Source organism: Conger conger, chromosome 7 (genome assembly GCF_963514075.1).
Source record: "Conger conger chromosome 7, fConCon1.1, whole genome shotgun sequence".
NCBI classification, from domain to species: Eukaryota; Metazoa; Chordata; class Actinopteri; order Anguilliformes; family Congridae; genus Conger; species Conger conger.
The window spans coordinates 50,276,975-50,298,658 of record NC_083766.1 but is presented as its reverse complement, the minus strand read 5'-3'; the positions used below and the strand labels follow the sequence as shown (position 1 = coordinate 50,298,658).

General features: G+C 43.5%; 2 protein-coding genes across 2 annotated transcripts; both read left to right on the top strand.

The window, feature by feature from the left end:
* Positions 1-3,068: 3,068 nt before the first annotated feature.
* On the top strand, positions 3,069-10,389 carry ncf1 (neutrophil cytosolic factor 1). The gene is made up of 11 exons (XM_061248624.1): positions 3,069-3,176; positions 3,333-3,413; positions 3,587-3,662; positions 5,165-5,330; positions 5,930-5,988; positions 6,610-6,732; positions 8,048-8,155; positions 8,259-8,376; positions 8,813-8,926; positions 9,288-9,448; positions 9,820-10,389. The coding sequence occupies exons 1-11, from the start codon at positions 3,105-3,107 to the stop codon at positions 9,975-9,977; spliced, it is 1,236 nt and encodes a 411-aa protein (XP_061104608.1). The 5' UTR covers positions 3,069-3,104; the 3' UTR covers positions 9,978-10,389.
* A 443-nt stretch (positions 10,390-10,832) lies between these two features.
* On the top strand, positions 10,833-20,432 carry rcc1l (RCC1 like). Its single transcript, XM_061248623.1, has 12 exons — positions 10,833-11,056; positions 11,940-12,240; positions 12,650-12,779; positions 13,556-13,684; positions 14,488-14,554; positions 15,194-15,245; positions 16,202-16,286; positions 16,761-16,942; positions 17,263-17,350; positions 18,003-18,176; positions 18,960-19,045; positions 19,727-20,432. The coding sequence occupies exons 2-12, from the start codon at positions 11,956-11,958 to the stop codon at positions 19,802-19,804; spliced, it is 1,356 nt and encodes a 451-aa protein (XP_061104607.1). The 5' UTR covers positions 10,833-11,056; positions 11,940-11,955; the 3' UTR covers positions 19,805-20,432.
* Positions 20,433-21,684: the final 1,252 nt, after the last annotated feature.

The window sequence follows — 21,684 nt, the reverse complement described above, 5'->3', positions numbered from 1 at the left end:
CCCTGCCAAACCCTCCCTGTCTGAGAGATGTGATGGGCAGTTGTGTGTTGTCATGGGATACATGATGACAGATTTACCTTTGTAAATCCTATGATATGAGCAGCTGTATTTACAGAAAAACCTATTCTGAAAGTTTATCTGTAAGTATGTTCTAAGAAATGTCACAGCATTTCATCACACCAACGTCCTAAACTAATGGATTGAGTATTTGCAGCATGTTTGCATTGTTTTATTTTTATGTTAGGCAGATCCTGTTAACAAATAACATTCCTAACATTTTTGATAATATACTGTATGTTTTCAGTTTATTGGTAAATAAGCTGGTGGTTCTCTGGGGTTTCTGCCACGAGCTAACAGCTCTTCCACATTCCCCAGAAAAGCCTTCAACATCAGTGGGACATGGAGAAAGGATAGCACAGAGGGAGGTTACCTGCATAATGGAATGCTTTTGGTCAATATGTGAGCCACAAATAAGACATAAAGCCCTTATATAAAATCTACCTTTTTTCCTGGTGAAGGAAATTCTACCAGTGTGTCTGCAATGGTTGTTGAAATGTGTTATAAATGAAAGGGCCAGTCCTAGAAATATTAAACTTCCCATTTGTGGAAGTGGATAAAATTTTGGTGTTCAACCTTTGAAAATAACTTTATCATGCACATTATTATACAGAGAGGCAATGTCAACAGAATTTAAAAGGCCTGTTTGATTATAATCAAAGTAGCCTTTCACAAGCAACTGGAAATATAACAGAGGAACAGTTGCTATTTAGTTACGTAGTTATCCCACTAAAACAACATGGAAAACATAGAGTGATTCATCGGTTACTAGACTGTTGCAGTCAGCAGCTGACATTTGAGTGGGTGTGAAAAATGGAAAGCCTGACCACTTCATGTTGCGATAGATCTGAGGGTGGTATGACATTCTGGGTATTCCTGTCTATCTTTTACTTTCATGTTCATGTTTCATCATTCATCCCCTTATACCTTGTGACTGATATACTATTGAAGGCCACATGAACTGGCCAAAACAAAATCCTAATCGGAATATGCATCATAAATCTTAGGATATAAAATATTAGGATCATTCTATTCTAGTACATGTTCAAGCTTCAGGTTAGCTAAGTACTTTTGATTATCATGCAGATTAAGTAGGTCTCTTTTTTAAAAGCGATTGCACAAAGAATATAGTTTAGCATATATTCTGTTGGGAATGGTGTGGTTTTTTTAGCTTAGAAGTCGACCAGAGCCAAACTTCTCTTCCTTGGATCTCCATTTCAAAAACAAACATTTTCTATCAGGCTTAACTGCTGATAAGAAAATGTTGGCATTGAGGTGGAATGAACCACATTATCTCACAAAATCTCACTGGTTCCAAGGAGAAAACTATTCTGGCTTTGGCAGATGCCTTCCCTAAAATCAGGGAATTGATTTGTGCAGTGCTGTTCCCTCCACCTTATTTTTCATTTTGTATTTTTTGTTGTTATTTTTAACTCCAGTAATTTCATCAGGAGATCTCTAGGTGGGTGGATGGTGGGAGTGGACGTTGCCAATGTATATAACGTGTATGGGCAACATGGACAATGTCATTTTGCATGTACAGACATATATGTATGTATGTAGTTGAGTACAATACCTGTGTTGCAGACCTGTTACATGTATTCTATGTTTTAAACAGGTTTATTTTGGCCAGGTCTCTCTTGTAAAATCCATTTTAATCTCAGTGGGACTAACCTGGTAAAATAAAGGTAAAATAAAAATGTTAAAAAAAACAACAAAAAAAACCAGTATGGAATATGTAGACAGTGAGTCACCAACCTTTCTTTTCATAGAAAATGGAGTTGGAGTGGAAGGCTGAATCTTGACCTCTTGCCATTGCAACAGATTTGACGGTGATATGACATTATCTTTATTCATGGTTATCTCTTTCAGCTTCTGTGACAGAACATAACCAAATTAGGCTGATTTGTAAGGCTTGCCACATTGTCTGTTGTTGACTGCTGGTTCCTCTTTGGGGTTTTGAACTATAGATCGAGAAATATTCCTGGGATTTTCACTGCAAAAGCCCCCGAGAAATTCCTCCTGTGCAACATGCCAGTTGCTCTTTCAGAAATTAAATATCCGTGACAGCTTTAAATCGACTTGCAACTGAAAATCATTTTAAGATTGATACAAGGACTTCCTCCCTGCATTAAACTCCATAACTATACACATTAATTCTGCAGTGTTACAGCTGCTGAGCTAAGACGTTTATGGGGATGACATATTCCAGTAAAAGATAATCAAAACAAAATGTTATGCACAGATACAATGAGTCATAAACTTATTTATTCATGCCAATAGTTTGAATTAATCTGAAATATTGTCCAATATACATTTCTTGCATAATACACAACACAATTGTAATTTATTACCGCATTCAGTGACATTCATTCAAATCAGGCTTCAAAATATTACATTCTCAAACCTATTGTTGAATAATGAGAAATGTTCATTTCATCCATAAATCCATAAAGCAAAAACGCAAACACAAAGCATTAGCATAAGATCATAGTAAAGGTGATAGTGAACATTTATTTCTATAAAACAGACTGACACTGAGTTAATGTTTAATGGTGACCGAGAAGAGCCACATTTGTACCAAAAGCGTACCAAGGCTATTTCCTCCTCAGTGTTTTACAATAGATTATTTCACAACTAAATTCACCAAGCCAGTTGTTTTTTCTTCAGTTATTTCCTCAATTTTTTTTATTCTCTATTTGAACATCACGAACACGACAGTCATGCTCTTTGGTGCTTATTTCATAGTAAACCCACTGGATCTTTGGTACACCTTTATTAATTCCCAGTCTGATCTGTTAATTTAGTTTTCCATTGCCAGTGAAGACATAGAAAATATTTAAAATATTATGCAGGGAGTTGGCCTCCTTGACACATTTCCCTTTTTGGGCATGAAGGGCCTGTGGGGTCTGAGGTGAAGCAAGCTCAACGCCACTCCTCCTCTGGGCGGAGCTCTCAGTGGGCTCACGTACGCACCTGCTATAAAATGCTCCCTCTCCGAGTCTCTTGAGTTTTCACTCTTGCACGTCGTGTCTCTCAACCCCAGCATGGAATCCATCTACATTCTTCATGTGGAGCTACTGGGATTCGAGAAAAGGTTCTTCCCCAGCCAGCACCATGTAAGCTTGGAAATTAATAACATAACAGAGATAAATCCAGTATACGTATCAATGTTCGTTGTGAAAGTGAAATGTGACAAAAAAAATGAAAGGAAAATGAAAATCAAAGAGATAACAGAATGGAAGAATAATTTGTTGTGGTATTCTTTTTCATAGGTATACATGTTATTGATCAAATGGAGCGACCTGTCAGAGAAGTTGATTTACAGAAAATACCCAGAGATCCACACCTTTCATGTAAGTACCATAAGTGACCATAACAAGAACACATTTCAATTTAAACTTTGAACTTTAAAGTTCAGATATTGTCAGTGTCAAATAGACAATATTGGACCAAGCTGAAATGGCAAGCTGGACAGCTGTGGTGTAATACTGCCATGCACTTGTGTGTGTGTGTTTCTGGGTTACAGAAATCTCTGAAAGAGATGTTCCCAATTGAGGCCGGGGACATCGATGCCAAAGACAGGATCATCCCTTCCCTCCCAGGTAAAACATTTCTCCTGCTCCCAGACCTGCTCAAGCAGAAGCGTAAACATGACTTTTGGTCACAAAGAGTGTGTTCCGTGTGTGAAGTACACTAACAATTTTATGTCAACTATATTGTCATTTAAGTCAGAGATGGATAAAATATAATCAAGTTGAGTGCACTCTTACAGTTCATACAATGCAGGTGCATTTGAACAAGTATTTAACCTGACAAAAATGTTTGTTTTGTTCTCATTCTAAACCAGTTTCACAGTATAGTAATTATAGCTGTCATGCAAAAATGGACTTATTTTAATGTTGATACGAAGGGGCCATTGTCGTCATACTCAGCGTACGAGGAAACACCTGCAACCTGCCTAGCATGACGAATGAGAAGCAAGTCTCTTTTTCAGTTTTCTGATACTAAATATAAAGAAGCACGTATTACAGAGATGCAAATCACTGGTGCTGCCCAGGGTGTTGATGGGGGAGTGAGGATTAAGTATACATTTATTTTCAGTCCAGCAGTTCCAGCAAACAATATCCTAAGATGTTCAGCACTCTGAATACTGAACACAACTGGTATTGTCACTGAGGATGTACTCAAATGGTTCTGTGGCCATTTTATAGAGTCACACCATTGTATTTTGATCTGTACAAGGAACCACCTGCACAGTGGTTCCTTGACCATTGCTTGTTTACAATGTGAAACCTACGGGACAGGTGATGTAGTCACATATGAAATGAAACCTGAACAAGGACTTTCCCATTTAGCAAAAGTCCAGTGGCTAGCCTGTATTTGAGGTAATGCGGGAAAAAAAGAGGATGTGGCTGAAAAGGTTATGTAATACCGGAGAAAATAATATTTTCACTCTGTCTAGTTATGAGTCATTCTGATGCAGTATATCCATTGCAATATGATTTGTGGGGCTTGCAGTCAGGTTGAAATAAAAAACAAAAAACCTGAACAATCAAAATAAGAGAAGAAAGAATGACTTCCTCATTTAGTCTCATTTCCAGTGCAATGCATAACATCATGCAGATACGTGTCAGGAGCTTCAGTTAATGTTCACATCAACTATTAGAATGCGGAAAAAAGATTTCAATGACTTGACAGTGGAATGACTATTTCAGAAACTGCTGATCTCCTGGGATTTTCATGCACAACAGTCTCTAGAGTTTATTCAGAATGGTGCAGAAAAAGAAATCCAGTGAGCAGCAGTTCTGCAGGCAGAAACGCCTTGTTAATGAGAGAGGTCAGAGGAGAAGGGCCAGACTGTTCAAAGCTGACAGGAAGGTGACCGCACTATGAATAACCACATGTTACAACAGTGGCATGCAGAAGAGCATCTCTGAACACACAATGTGTCAAACCTCTAAGTGGATAGGTTACAGCAGCAGAAGACCAATACTTTAAAAAGTCGAATAAATACCTAATGAAGTGCTCACTGAGTGTAAAATGCGCATTCATAATTTCTGTATGAATAAATATAAGTCCATTTCCTCTCCTTCATGTCTGCTAGCACCGAAGTGGTTCGACAATCAGAAGACAACGGAAACGAGGCAGGGCACGCTGGCAGAGTACTGCCGTGACCTCGTCGCTCTGCCTCCGAAGATCTCCCGCTCCCAGCTGGTGCGAAACTTCTTCCAGGTCCGACCTGAGGACGAGACCCCGCCCGCCCCACACCCGTGAGTACAAACCAAACAACAAACCACACAACAAACCACACAACAAACCACACAACAATCCAAACAACAAACCACACAACAAACCACACCCCAATCCAAACAACAAACCACACAACAAACCAAATGACAATCCCAACAACAAACCACACAACAATCCAAACAACAAACCACACAACAAACCAAACACAGTGAGCAGAGATCATCAAATCTGGCCCGTGAATCCAAATCCAGCCCAGGTTTTATCTTCTCCTGGGTAATTAACTGAACAATTAGTGTGACTGCTTCTGCATTTGCTCCAACCATGTACTACACCACACGATTCCTTGGTGTAAAATACAGCTATGACCAGCTTGAAATATCAGCTACCAGCTGTTTCAAAACACAGCTTGAGCTGGTCAAACCATGTTGAGTATGAAGCTGGTCTAACTGGTCAACCAGCTACCAGCTTTTTTTTCAGCAGGGATGCTTACTTCCTGGACCAAGGAGGTAAAATAATTAAATCAGGTGGTGTAGTGCATAGTTGGAGCAAATACACAGACACTGTGGCCTCCAGGACCTGGAGTTAAGTAGTGCTGACGTAACTAATATTTTCTATACAGGTATAAAAAAAATGAAACCTATGTGATGTCAAAGGACAGAGCCAGAGACAACAAATCAGGTAATCGTCGTTCTTTTCTTTTCCTTTAATATTATTTAATTTGCCAATATGCTCAGAAAATGCATGTATCCTGCATGACTTGGCAAAGCTTCCACATTTCAACGTTTATTCAGAAGATTACAGCCAGTAGAATCCAAATATTGTTTTACCCTTATACCAGATGTACTGTCATAGATAAAAGGCAAATAAGCAATATTTTGACAGCAGCTGGTCAGCAATCTCCTCGTCTTTGCTGCTCTTGTCAAAAGTTGTCATTATCAAAAGTTTCAACTTGATCATCTGTTTTTTTTTTCTTTTCTTTTGGTGAATGTCCACTATCAAGCATTGTGTGAAGGGTGCCATTAAAAATGTTAGATGTTGTTATTATATTTGGTAGATACAGTATATAGATAGATTTCTTAGGGATTGTGAATGGTACACTCTCAGAAAAAAGGGTAGTTTCCATGGAGAAACCTATTCTTTACGGAACCCTCCATTATACATATGAAGTGTGAAAGCTCCCAGACAAAGAATTGCTTTGCCTGACAAAGAACTAGATAGGGTTCTTCTAGGGAATCAAAGGGTTGCTGTTGTACAGTACACAAGAGTATTTTTTGATGACTGCTTGACACTGTTTTACAGAGATTACAGGTCCTATTATGCTGGAGACATACAGAGTCATCGCAGACTACAAGCACAGCTCTAAGCATGAGCTCAGTCTGGAAGTGGGAGCCTTGGTGGATATTGTTGAAAAGACATCTAACGGTGAGCCCATATGTAGTACTAGTAGTAGTGGTAGTAGTAGTAGTAGTAGTAGTAGTAGTAGTAGTAGTAATGGTGGTGGTAGTAGTAGTAGTAGTAGTAATGGTGGTAGTAGTAGTAGTAGTAGTAGTAGTAGTAGTAGTAGTAGTAGTAGTAGTAGTGGTGGTGGTAGTAGTAGTAGTAGTAGTAGTGGTGGTGGTGGTAGTAGTAGTACTAGTGGTGGTGGTAGTAGTAGTAGTAGTAGTAGTAGTAGTAGTACTAAGCAAATGAGCAGGCAGCAGTTCACCACACTGTGTCCCAAAAGCTTCCTGCTAACAGGTATTCCTGATGATGAAATGTTTTGCTGATAAGGCGCTCATATGGAACAGATGGAAGCCCTCAGGGCTACTCCTCATGACCACCACCACCTGCCTTATTTGTAATTATTTTTGGGTTCACGGTTTCTGTGTTGCTCACACCACTTTCACTTTCAAGAAGGTAGAGAGAAAGGTGGAAAAGAAGAGCAGTTCCCTGCTAAAACCAGCTCAAGCTTGGTTTTGAAACAGCTGATACCAGGGTGACCAGTTCAGACCAGCTCCATACTCAACATGGTCTGACCAGCTCACGCTATGTTTTGAAACAACTGGCAGCTGGTAATTTCAAGCTGGTCATCGCTGGTTTTTACACCAGGGTTTAGATACTACTACCCCACAGACTGGGGAAGTCCGCCAGGTTCTTGGGGTTACTTTTCAATGAGGAAGTGGCCAACTATTTGCACGCTACAGCTGTTAACTTAAAAACTGAACAATGCCTGCAATTCTACAGAAGTGGGTCACTGTCCTTTATGTACGGCTTCATGATTGGAGTTTTACATTCCAGCCATTGGGTGCATGTGGTGAAAAAACCACATGCACCCTACGGTAAAAAACTCCCTCACTCAGCAGCACTGTCAGAAGACGGATCACTGTAGGAGCCTGTTTTTGTTCTCTAACGTTCAATGTTCCCTCACTGGGTCATATTTCTACCTATGAATACTAATGAAAAACGGTAAATGGTACAATGGGGATACCATTGAGGGTACTGCCCCAGTGGCAAGCCACTGTACACCTAAGGGAACAATTTTTTCACATTTCTTTCTGACATGGGTAGATTTTCCTAGCACTCCAGGGCTGGGGATGTGAAATGAAAGTTAATGAATAGAAATAGAAAGTTATTCATTTTAACAATTCAAATCCTGATAAGAACATTTCGGGTATTTGTTCAATTCATGGAAATGGAATCGACAGCGCTGCTGCACTCGCACCCTAACCCCCCCAGCCCTTTGTCTCAACCCCCCCAGGTTGGTGGTTCTGCCAGTGTGACTCGCGGCAGGGCTGGGTGCCCGCTTCCTACCTGGAGCCCCTGGAGGGGCCCGAAGAGGCCGAGGAGCCAGACCCCAACTATGAAGGCAAGGGCAGAAACACTGCGGCCATGACCTGGACCTCTACCGCATTCGTACACTGGGGAACTGCAGACTGGGTTTGGTCATGGGTATATCTGTGTCTCTGCAGGGGAGCTGTACATCACCACTAAAGTCTACAACGCAGTGGAGGATGACGAGCTGACTCTCGTTGTCGGGGAGACCGTAGAGGTCATTCACAAACTGCTGGACGGCTGGTGGGTGGTCAGGTACGATGGTCAAAAAATATTTTAGTTTCTACTTTGTGCTGCTACCATGGCAGAAAGCCTCAAACTCAGGTTTCTCCTCGCTGCGTTTTACTAACCAAGGTCTCGGCTGGATGCCTTCGTCAGGGTGACCTGGGACAAAGGCATTTGGCCAAAATATCGGCCAATAAAAATGCAGCAAGGAGGAACTCGAGTGTGCAACGTTCTGATTTTCCATATTTATGCACTGCTAGTCTGCACCTCTCTAACTTTTGTGTGTGCGCGCCATTTTCTGTATATTTGATGTCTTCACAGCCGGATGCGGTGATGGATGTAGCAACCTGTTTTGCAATTGCATGGCTGCCTTAAGTAAGGGAGTGAGAAACAGGTTTGGAAATGTGTAGTGAAACAATCGCACAGAAAGGGGAAGGTGCCTCAAAGTGTCATGTGTGTCTGACAGAAAGGGAGAGCTGACGGGACACTACCCCTCCATGTTCCTGCTGAAAACTGGAGAGAAGAAAGGGCCAGGAAATGAGAAGGGAGTTTTGAGGAGAGAGACACCGCCACCCAGGAGGTAAGGCCTTCCCCTATGCACACCTGGCAACCTGAGAGACCTAATTATAAGTGGGTTTCTCTATGAATACAAACTGCAGAACAAGGCCAAATGGATTAAATTGGCTGATAAGCCTTCATTATATGACATTTACTTTCGAAATGCCCATATCCAAAAAAGTAAAGAACATCAGTGTTATTAGCATCACCAAGATGGCAAAGATGGCCCATTTATACCCTGCTGAAAAAACAGCTCAAGCTAGGTTTTGAAACAATTGGCAGTTGGTTGACTGGTTTTTACACCAGGGTAATCAAAAAGTGCACACTCTTCATGTGTACTCTTAAGCCCGACTGACATTGAGCCATTTTCCTCTTGTCTACAGGTCCACAATTCGCAATGCCCAGAGTATCCATGCAAAGGGACGCAAGAAGATCACCCAAGACACCTACCGCAGGAACAGCCGACGCTATCTGCAGCAGCGCGGCCAACGCTCTGGCAGGGCCTCCACACAGCCCCCCCTGCTGGAACGGAAGAACAACAGCGGTAGGTCTTGTACCGGAAATTCGACGTTACCGACGTCATCACAGTTACGCGTTACATTTCAATTGCCGAGAGATGACGATTGAAAGTGGGAGGGGTTGGAAGTGCGAAGAGATGGATGAGTTGAGTGTCCTCAATCTGCCACCAGACTCTGTTGGAGAAATTCAGAGCAGTTCAGAAAACCAGCGGTCCTTCCCATTACTCATAAATGCGTCCTCCTGTCCTCCACTCGTCTCCTCCCCCCATACTCCCAGATAGGAGAAGGATACGAGTGGAGGAAAGGAGGATACATTTTTTTCAAGTGACCCATTTTCCTTTTTTAAGGGATCTCAACTCCAATCTTGTGACAGTACCTTGGTTGGGCTTTGTTTCAGAAAACATCGCTCCCAAGACCGTGGCTACGAAGCCGAAGGAGGACCTCCCGGCGATCCCTCCGCGTCCAAGTCCAGAGCTCATTCTGGAGCGCTGCACGGAAGACACATGCAAGAGGATCAGCATCCGGAAAGCAGCTGAGACTGAGATCACCTCATAGAAGGCTACTTCTAGTCCCCCCACAACTTTCAGATCCTTTACAGAGCCCTTGTCTCATATGTTTGAGCCTATAAGTACTTTTGCGCAACATTAGGCAATCCAGCGTTTACACAGCTTGTATGTAGATGTATATATTTTTTCAAAGTAATACTTGTGTAGGGTAAAGCTCATTTGCAGTGAACAGGGCCTGTCGTTGTAGTAGGCTTACTATCATTTCCAGGAGCAAGGAAGGCTTTCCGCTGAAAATGTATTTAAATAAAGCAAATAATAATCTTTGAATAAGCTAATTCCTGCAGTATAGGACCCTGTGGAAATACTACTGTTTACAAAATGTAATTCTTTATGAATTGCAATTCATTTGTTTTATTAATGCCCTCTGTTGCTTACATTTGAAATAAAAATGATGTTCAGCATCGCTTGTGTGTTTCTTTTTGTAATTACTATAATATAATACCCCATGCATGTCAGAAACAATAACTGTAAAATGAGATCCGTTTGAATAAACCAAATGAAATTAGAGAAGTTGACCACTAAGCCTGTAGCATAGTGGTTAAGGTAAATGACTGCCACAATAAGATCCGCACAGCCATTGGGCCCTTGAGCAAGGCCCTTAACCCTGAATTGCTCCAGGGGAGGATTGTCTCCTGCTTAGTCTAGTCAACTGTACGTCGCTCTGGATAAGAGCGTCTGCCAAATGCAGTTATGTAATGTAATGTAATGTAATGTAATTTATTTCCCTTCTTTTCGTTTATTTTACTCTTACATGTCATACGAGATCGGTACAGTAGGCGGCAGTATTCACTAAACAGTGATTGCAGCTTCCAGAAACGAACAGAAAATAAGATCAGAGGTCAGAGTGCGTTGAGAGGTTACTGTCATGGCTGCCTCCACTCAGCGACACAATGCTTGAATGTATGAACATAGCAAACGAGAAATAACTTGTAAAATATATTATTGAGACTCATATTATGTTTCGTTGTAAAAGATAACAGTTGACGGTATCACCAATGATTGGAATTTAAAACCAAAGCCGATTCACAACGAACTGGGGTCAACTAGCAGGAGCAGACAGGTTGCTGGGTGAGTTTTAAAATGGTCGAGTTAGCTGGCTTGAAAAGTTAATCTTAAAGAAAGTGTTAATAACTGAAGAACTCAATAACTGCCTAACTGTTCGTTAACGCACGGCATTACTTGTAGTATTATGCTCAGGTATGTCACCATTCTAGATAGTGACATAGCTCTATGTCAAGGCAATGCATGGGGTGTGAAACGTTTCTAAATTGCATTGTATTTATGAAAATAACCGCTCATCGTTATTTTCAAGTTATCTATTTATTAGCGGAACGTCTTGGTAAGGTTGCATATTTTCTAGTTAGCTGGCTGTCTTGATAACACGTTTGCTGTTCAGAAGTAATGTATTAGCTAGCTAGAATGTTTAGTAACGTTAGTTCAGGTGAATTAAATGTGAACAGCTATTGGCAAAAACAGTACTTGCTGTCATTAACACAAATAGATTAGATTAAAGATCTTAGAAGGAAAAACGTAAAAGTGAGATTTGCTCGTTTCTTGGGTTGTTCAGAGTAAATTTCAATAAAACGTCTAGGGTGATATAGGTTGCAGCATATCACTTACCTAAGCTCATCTGTATCCTTATCTGTATCTATGTGCACAAATGCAGTTTGCATATCTCTCAGAGACAGAAGTGCGCTTAGCTGCTCGTTAAGTTCGGTTCTGAGATATAGGAGGGTGGCTGCTTGCTCCAACTCAACATTATTATAAACAGTCATGTAGCCTGGAAATGGTTGTTTCTTGTGTTAGTGACGTCTTGACTTCAAAAGTCACCACTATAAATAAATGTGACCTAAACATGTTCTCTCTATTTTGTTTGTGACCTTGTTACCCCAGAGCTTACTAATATAATAACAACCATATGACCTGAATGGTGTTCTTGCTCTGGCGATAGGCAGCTGAAGGAGGCGATGTCCGTTGCCTGTGTGCGATTGTCCAGGAGGTTTGGTGTCGTCCTGGGGACCCGTACATACGCAACCCCCAGCCAGGACCCAAGGACTACAGATCCCAAGGCGCATGGAGAGCCAGTCTTCCAGTACGCAGGGAAGCACAGAAGGCCCAAACATAAGGTGTTTGTGTGGGGCTTCAGCTTCACTGGAGCCCTGGGGATTCCCAGCTTTGTGGTTCCTGACAGCGGCAGGAAACAACCCAGGAAGTACCAGCTCACGCCCTACCGGCTGGAGACAGAGCAGAAGGTAAAGCACCGCACCACGCAGACCTGGGGAAAATACGTCACTGTTTTGGACTCAAATACTTTTCTATGCTTTACTGGTGTATTGGAACCTATGAAATGCCCTCAAAAAGTGCAAACCCTGCCATCTGGCCCTCTTGGTTGGCTCAACTCCTCCCGGAAAGATCATTCGAGCGCAGAAAAGTATTTGTTTCCAAAACAATTACGTGTTTCACCAGGCCTGCCGCACACAGTGGTGCACTGAGGGAAGGCACCGCTCCTTGCTCCGTTCTCCCACTGGGAGTGGGTGAGTCAGCCCGCTCTTTTCATTAGCACAAACGGTTTGGTTCACAGCGGAAAGCACTCCGCTGCGCTAACTGTCCCTAATGGCACAGGAGTAAAGCGCACTTCGCTCCCTCCTCCGCACCGTGCAGGTCTCCTCGGCGGCCTGCGGCTACGGGTTCACCCTGCTGTCCTCCAGCACGCAGGACCTGACCAAAGTGTGGGGGATGGGCCTCAACAAGGACTCCCAGCTGGGCTTCCAGCGCTCCCAGCACGACCGCCGTAAGTGACACCTCCCTCGTCCTCCCTCAATCCCGTTGGCCTTCTATCTGACGGAAGCCACCTACCGTAACGTATATACCGTATTATAGAGGACATCTTCAGTAAGGACAGTTTTCTGAAGTTAGAAACGTTTGTTGAATCGGACGTGGCACACTCGTAAGAGCCCTTCGTGTGAATAAAGTCAGAGGAATTTGTGATAAGAATACGAAAATGTTCTTGCATGAAGCCCAATGTTATGACCAGTGCATGAATTGGGGTTAAGAGCAACAGTAACACCAGAGGTGGGAGGTAAAAACACCTTGAATTGACTCTAAACCAACCAAACCTGCTAAGCCTGAAAAGGTAGGAGAGGATTGCATCAAAGCAACTTCACAATGCGAGGGGAGGGGGGCTGTCTAAACTTCAGCACAGTCAGGAGGAAAAAAGCACAGGCGGCCTGTAGGGTGGACTGGAACCCGGAAGGCTCAAACCCTGGTGTAGCCACACTAGCATCTGCACAGCTGTTGGGCCCTTAACCCCACATTACTCCCTGGGCACTGCACTGTAGTGACCACTTCTACTAAGTAACTATGATGGGTCAACTGCAGAGGACGAATGACCCCACCAGGGTTCAATAAAGTCTTTCTTCTTAAAAGTCCTCTCTCTCTCCTTCCCCCCCTCTTCCCCCATTGTTTTCTCCCTCACTTGCCTTCCATTTCCTTCCCTATATCCCTTTCCTGTTCCCCCCTCCGCCCCTCCTCTCTTTCTCGCTCCCTCTCTCCCCCCTCCACCCTCAGATAAGAGCTATGAGTATGTGCTGGAGCCGTCCCCGGTGTCCCTGCCCCTGGCCCGGCCGCAGGTGACGCGGGTGCTGCAGGTGTCCTGCGGCCGCGCCCACTCCCTGGTGCTCACGGACTCGGAGGGAGGTAAGTGCGCGGAGCGGCGAGGCTGCGGCAGGAACAGGCAAGTATTCGCGCGCGGTGTTTCGAAACCCGCGTGCTAGCCACTACCTGTACTAAATTTCAGGCTGATTTTCATTGAAATGTAGCACGGGTAGTATGCTAGTTTACGGTTTCGAACGCCGCCACGGGCCTTGAAATTCATTCAGAACCATCTCATAAAGCAGGCATTTTGCTCAGGTGAGGGAAGAGGTCATGGACCATGTAACCACATGTTATAGATTTGCTAAAAACAAGATTTCACGGGTATATGTGGTTTCAGCAGTTTAAAAGAATTCTACTCAATCTTCAGTAAAACATTCTCTCTATAGTTTTAGCATTTGTTTACCAAGTTTAAAAGAATTCTACTCAATCTTCAGTAAAACATTCTCTCTATAGTTTTAGCATTTGTTTACCAAGTTTTTGATTACATTTCCTTGCTATACGATGAGATATAACCAATCATTTACTTTGTTATATTTTACTATATGCTTGCGTATCAACAGTGTACCAATTTGAAGTGGGTTTATACTTGTTTTTTAAGTAAATCTTTTTTTGATTCATATTATTTGACTGCTTTCTTCAGTTCAGGCTTGTCCGCCATTTTGTGTGTAAATGTGTGAGTGACTCAAGTCCTGTTTCTTCTTGGTTATACGTACCTTGATATACAGATGTTTGTATTTTTGAGATATTCCTATATTTGTACCAGTTTAGTTACAGGAGACATGATAGGACAGCAAACTGTACTTTCCTCGCTGAGAACACACGGTACATTCATTGTTTGTTCACAGTGTTCAGTCTGGGGAACAATGCCTATGGACAGTGTGGGAGGAAGATTGTCGAGGAGGAAGTATACAGGTACGTCTTACCTATACGATTCTGGGCTGAGACATGCAGTTAACGTTTTATATTTAAAAAATATAAATGTATATTTTAATGAACCAAGGTTGCATTGAGCGGTCCTTGCAGCGGTCTTTTACAAGCATTTTAATCTTGAAATAATACTTAAGATCTTTTTTTTTTTTTTTCTCTCTTGAGAAGAAAACATTAGCTCGTTTTAACTTATCGTTTGCTTGACAAGTGAAATTTTCTTTCTCTATTACAAATTTTGAAATGAGTCAAACCGCCTTACCTCATTGGCAATATTTTTGCAAAAAGTCTATGTCTAATTAAGATTTTATGTCTCAATATAAAACCAAAATAGAGAGATAGCTTTTTTTAGTGCTGTTCAATGGGGAACGAATAACCACAGCAAGTACCTTCCAAGAAATGTTAGAATTTTTGATGTCCTTTGAAGTTGTGTTGTGAATGTGAATGGATATTTCAACAGTGATGAGCACATACTTTGTCCCTGAGATCACTGTGCTGTTGGTATGGGGATGCTTAATCGGAGTGTGGACCCACCCTTTGATGGAAATAGCCCACAGGAGTGACCTTCCTGGGAGATGAAGTCACCCGGCTGTGTAATTGATTGATGGTGGCCTGTCTCTCCAACAGTGGCAGCCATGTCATTCACAAGATGGAGGGCTTCGACAGCCGCGTCGTTCAGGTTAGCCTCGCGACTAACATCGCTGGTCTAGTCTGTGTTCCTCACAACCCGGCAGTGTCCAAAGCGGATTGTTCTATTCCCACACCCTCCGACGGTAACACGAGCAGCGGCTAATCCATACGTCAATTCAGTGGTGTATTGACGAAAGTAATGTGCTTGATGATGTGGAACGTAGGAGAGCCAGAGCAGGAAGGAACCGTCCAGAAATTTCTAAAGTAATGAAGATGGGACCTGTGTCTCAAGCTAATGATGCTTAGCGCCCGTAATGATGTAACGAGGCTCAGCGCTCATAACTGTATTTATTCCTATTACATTTAGATTACAGCTGCGAATTGAGATAATGTATTACCATTCCTTGTGTTAGATTGTCTGAGAAGCTTATTGTGCAAGAGGGCGCAGTTAGCTTAATTACCCAAGCGCTGGGCTCAGATTAGCGCTCACATTCCTCACCCTGATTGGTTGATGAGGACCTCGCATGTAGAGCAGAAGTGGGCAACAGGGGCCGTATCCGTTTCTGGTTTTCATGCCAACTTCTGGCCTTAATTACTTAATTAGCCCTACCGTTTACGTCATCTAACATTTTAGCTACGTCTCTTGATAAAATCGACATTTATTGTGCCCTTGAGCCAAAGCTCTTAACCCCACATTGCTCCATGGGGGATTGGCCCCTTCTTAGTCGAATCAGCTGAAAGTTGCTTTGGATAAAATTGCCAGCTGAAGAAGTGTAATGATAATGATAATGATGTTGTTAAGCGCATGAAGACAACATCATTTTACAACACATTTTACAGAGATCTGGAGAGAGCCACAAGTGAACCAGTGTTTGTGTGTACATCCAATTCGCTCGTTTAGCCAGAGTAATTGGTGGAAACAAAACCCTGCAAACTGGCCCCCCAGGACTGGAATTCCTCACCCCTGCTTTTGAGTGACGCAGTGATGCTTCCTCTTGCCTGCAGGTGGCGTGTGGGCAAGATCACAGTTTGTTCCTGACCGAGACGGGCAAGGTGTACGCCTGTGGGTGGGGGGCGGATGGGCAGACAGGTAAGTGCCCCCCCTGCTAATACACACCTATCAAATCCCTGCTACACTGCTCTGCTAAACTGCAGTATCTACACACATGAAAGGAAGAGGACCTCTGGCTGTCTATGCAATGAAGCCAGGGAAACAGCCCACGAGCAAGAATAAATTTAAATGCCTGATGTCTATAAGTGATTTACAGTGGCATAATTTTGATAGTGTGTTTGTGTGATTGCTGGTTCTTGTGTAAGCGGCTCATAATGGCACAGATCGGTTAAAATGTTGATTACGTGATGTCTCATATTCAAACACACAGACACGTACACTTATATATTGGCTGCACGCCACATTTAATCCCTTGAGGTGTGAGATGGCAAATATGTGATCTCAATGTTCTAAACGGAACATTCTACTGCTGATGTAACAATCACTACTGGTAATTAAGTCCTAGAATACTGACTTGTGGGTTAAGTCTGTTGGTTTGTGTTGAAACCACAGGGCTGGGTCACCACGACATAACCGCACGCCCAGTGCCTGTGGCGGGGGACCTGGCTGGAGTCAGGGTGCGGCAGGTGACCTCGTACGGAGACTGCAGCCTGGCAGTGTCGGAAGAGGGCCATCTTTTCGGCTGGGGGAACTCTGAGTACTTGCAGCTGTCTGCAGTGACTGAATCCACACAGGTTAGGTCACATCCGGGGGTGGGCTGGCTCTGCTGAAATGATATAACTGTACATTTTAAATGAACCAAGGCCTGCAAGCTTTCTGACTAGATCAGTTCTCCTGGCTAATGCTTAATCCATTTTTTTGCAATAATAGATGCTGGGGCTGTGTAGGTTACAAATGTACCCGAAACAATGGCGCGTTATGAATGGGAGAATTAGCCTTGTCGGGGGACATTTCCCTGTCCTGGATTGAGAGGGAGTGATTCGTTCGGGTCGCTGTGGATCTGGTTCTGTGGTGGTCTCAGAGCTCGTGTTCCCCTGTGCTCCTCTCTCCACAGATCAGCTCTCCACGGCTCCTCCCCCTGAAGGGCGTGGGCCGGGTGCAGCAGGCAGCCTGTGGAGGGACGCAGGTGGCCATTTTGAACAGTAAGGCTGTACGCTTCCTCAGTACACAGCGGGGGTGAATATGGGGGAGGGGGGAGGGGGGAGGGGGGAGGGGGGGGCTGTTCGCTGATCAGCCTGATGAAGGGAGAAGATTCACGAAGATTCAAGTCTGTAGTATTATAGGATAGGTGTGAGAGAATTTCCCTGTAAAATATTGCACTGAAAAAAAAGTCTTAAATGTTCTATGAAAGTTACTGCTGGCTTGACAAGTGGAATTTTCATACCCCATTGGCAAATCTTACAGAATCTAACAAATTCTACAGTATTATAGGATAGGCATTCCTAAATAAGGGTCTTGGACTCTGTAGGACACCGAGTGGGTTATCAGCAAAATGGACAGTTCCATGACCGAGCATGTTCAGTAGACACTGAATTGTAGCCCTCCTGTAACATGGTTACTTTAGGTGGCCTTGGAACTCCTGTTCTATAGAATGGATTATAATGCGGTGATGTCACAGAAGTCTGTTACAATGTACTGAAAGATCCCTCTTCCGTACCAGATTGCCCCCCGGATGCCATGGTGTTGTGTCTCTGCATGTTTCACATAATGTTTTCCCTGTTCTATTCAGAGCTGCTAGATTATATCAGTTGCTAGATTGATGAGAATGTTCATTTCGGTGCTTTGTCTTTGCAGACAATGGAGAGGTGTTTGTCTGGGGATATGGCATTCTGGGTAAAGGACCAGACCTATCTGAGTCCAGGACACCTGAAATCATTCCATCTACACTGTTTGGGAAGTCAGAGTTTAACCCCACGATGACCGTCACTCAGATCCGCTGTGGACTCACGCACTTTGCAGCCGTCACAGGTACAACCCTTCCGCTCGGGTGTAAGGGTGTGTGCACCTGGCTTCTGTGTGCGACTGACTGTCTCCTGACAGTGACAAATTTCCCTCTAAAAGACTTAAGACACGAGTCTTAGATGTCTTATTTTTTCTCAAGTATAAATATTTGCTTGTTTTAAGTTAGTCTTTGCTTGACAATTTTAATTTGCATACCCCTTTGGCAAGTCTTGGAATGACTAATACTGTCTCACCTCATTGGCAATATTTGTCTTATTTATCAAACAAGTAAGAGAAATAGAAATTTGAGTCAAAATATAACACTATATTTTATATACACAAGACTACATTTTTTGTTATGTGTCTCCAGCTCCAGCAAATAATCTGACATTATCACAGTTCTCCGCCTGCCAGTAGTCCTCCAGCCTCCTTATATAAGTTAGTCTGCAACTAGCAGATAGTTTTTAAGTACTGGAATTGTAGTATTCAGCTTGTGATCAGAGCATAATGTAGCCCACTTCGTGCTATGTTCACAGCGTTATGAAGTGTAGTTCAGGCTGGCATATGCCCCCAGCAGCTGCAGGCCCTTGACTGAACAAATTGTGTCCAAGTGCAGTGTGACGTCTGTATGCACCACTAGAATTGTACTGACTCTGAAACGATAGCTAATAACTGTCTGGAAGACCAAAAAAAAACCACACCACACTCTTCATCGAACATAAGACAACACGAAGGGGCCATAATCTGAAGTATAAATGATGCTGGAGGGTTAGATAGGGGCCAGTTGTAACACAGCCCAATCTGTTGCAGACCGCGGAGAGCTCTTTGTCTGGGGGAAGAATCTGCGGGGCTGTCTGGGCATCGGAAAGCAACAGGACCAGTACTTCCCCTGGCGGGTAAGACAACCGAAAGCTCTGTACTCCACCTGCTCAGCGGGTAGAGGTCTGCATCAAGCCAAACGAACTAGAGCCAACCAGCATCCTGCTTGCTGTTCAATTTAAGTGTATATTTTCCAACTGATTTAAAGGTACAATTGGTCATTTCACACTTATAACGTTCAAGAAAGGAGTAGCAGCAATAAGCACCTTCAAACCACAACACTGTTTATCCCTCCCCCTTCACTGTAAATGTGCTGATGTTGAAACACCATTGGCTATGGCAATTAGAACCAATTGGAGCAATGAGCTTGAATTATTGTACAGTTATACAATGTTTGGGTGTTGGGACGTCAGCTGTATATTTTGAAACCCAGGCTATAAACACAGGCAGAGGGTGAGTCAGTGAGCCTTTTTCAATGATAGGAAGGGATTTACAATTGTCTTGGAACAATGTTTTAACACAAATATCTTATCTATTGTACTTTTAAGTATACACTATGGTGTGGTTTGTAGTTATGGTTGAGAAATTGAGAAACTGACCAGACTGTTCACGATCTTATTACAGCAAATTAAATTTGTGTGACCAACTCACAAATGCAGAGGATTTTGCAGTGCTGCATGGTGGCTGGCCGTTGGCAGTCTGGTGCGGATACACGCGGTTTGCTGCATGTCAGGGCTGCTGTGTGTGCTGCGTTTCAGGTGACGGTACCGGGCCAGGTGGTGGACGTGGCCTGTGGGGTGGACCACATGGTGGCGCTGGTCAAGTCGCTAATGTGATCTGGCCGGACCAGATCCAGCACTGCACGCTCCTGCCTTGCCTGTTTTCCCACATCGACAGACAGGGCAGGCCCTGTCGCCAACCCAGTGCCGACTGAAGTGCTTTGGCCTTGGGAGGAAGTGTATGCATGGCTTTTTGGTCCTTTGAGCCCTGCCAAAACCCAGACTTCCACACACTCTGTGGACAGATGCCTTGCCTTGTGGTCTAATCTTCAGCGAACTGAAGTTGAAGACCAACTGAGGTTAGAAGTTGGAAGGGTTTATCCCTGCACTGTTATGTTGGTTTTGCCACCTGCACAGGGAGCACTACAGCTTCTCCACACTGTAGAAAAATCATGATATAGCTGCAAGCAGTGATGTTGGAGGCCAAGCACTGTCTACAACCATTCTGCATGCTGAACAGACGTACTGACCAATTCCCTAATTCACCACAAAATCTTTGTGGGCAGTCCTGATTTGGGAAGTTTGTATTCAGTAGGAAAGCCCTGAAAAACACCAACAGGCCTTGTAGGCAGAGGTTGGTTTGTGTGCTTGTGCAGACTGTTCCAACTCACCGTACATACTCAGCAACACCCTGAAGTGAGCCAATCATGTGATTGCTGTGAGAATAAAATGTATCACAAAGTGACTTTGGACCTTTATATTCTGTTACACTAGAAGTTCACCAGATGAATGTGCAAAGTCAGAAAAACAGAAGTAAGGAGTGTGCAGTGTGCAGTGTGCCAGTTGTACTCTGTCCAGATCGGGTCATTTAAAACCATTTGGCTTGCGTTGTCTTGTAAATTTTGCCCATTGAGCTCTCAATGGAGTGCCTCCATTATGCGACTGGGTGCTTTGCTGGAACCCTCGGCCCCCGAGTTTGTTAAAGCCGCTCTTCGCGCCACACCTTTTCCGCCGACCTCAACGAAATTCATCTGAACGACTGCGATGGGATTCCCCAGCCCTGGCATTTTCTCCACCCTCATTCCTCACCCCACAGAAATGTAAGAATTAATGGAGTATAAATAGCGTATTATTGCAGTTGCTGATCGGGTGATGAATCAGAGGAGGGTTGCGAATTCAAAGGTGAAATTGAAAACGCAATTCTGCATGGTTTCTCGGACTGCACACGCTCACACAGGTAGCAGAGCGCAGAGTGAGTCATCCCAGCCTTTCCCTTCGGGTTACTGTCAGCCAATCGGCTGAAAGCAGGGACAGTGAACGGCAGAAGAACACCGACTAAAACAAACACAGAATGACAGATTAATTTATTACTTTATTTTATTTTTTTTGCCACACATGAATTTTGTTTTCATTGGATCGGGTTCACTCTCTGACACACCTTCGCTTCACAATTTGCAGGGGATCAGAAAAAAACAACAGTATAAAACAGTACAATGCATGTGTTTATACAGGAGAGGTGGGGACTGAAATACAAAAAAAAAAAAAAAACGGCCTCCTACTCAAGCCACTTTTTCTTAAACGGGTGGGTGGAGAAACATTTAGCACGAATGGAGAACAGCGTATAAAACATTAAGGGATCGTCACTCGGACCATACATTCATCATATAGCAGCGGTTGTTAACTTCCTTCTTGGTTCAGAGCTCTGCTAATTTGTCGTACGTCAGCACATGGCAAATTGTCAAAGTGTGTCATTGTTTTCAGTGTCGGAAAGCGAGAGGTTACAACAAAGGGACATCCGTCTGCGAGCGCGTCACAAGCGGAAAAGTAAAGCCCACTCCCGTTTTCTGCTCGTTTCGGTGACGCGGGCAAAAAAACGGTCTGCAGCGCACAGCGGAAAGGCCAAAAGCAGAGGAGAGCAGCCATTGGCTGGAACCCTGTTGCATGCTCATTGGAGGTGCAGGTAACAGGTAGCCACTACGTAACAGGTAGTCATTTTG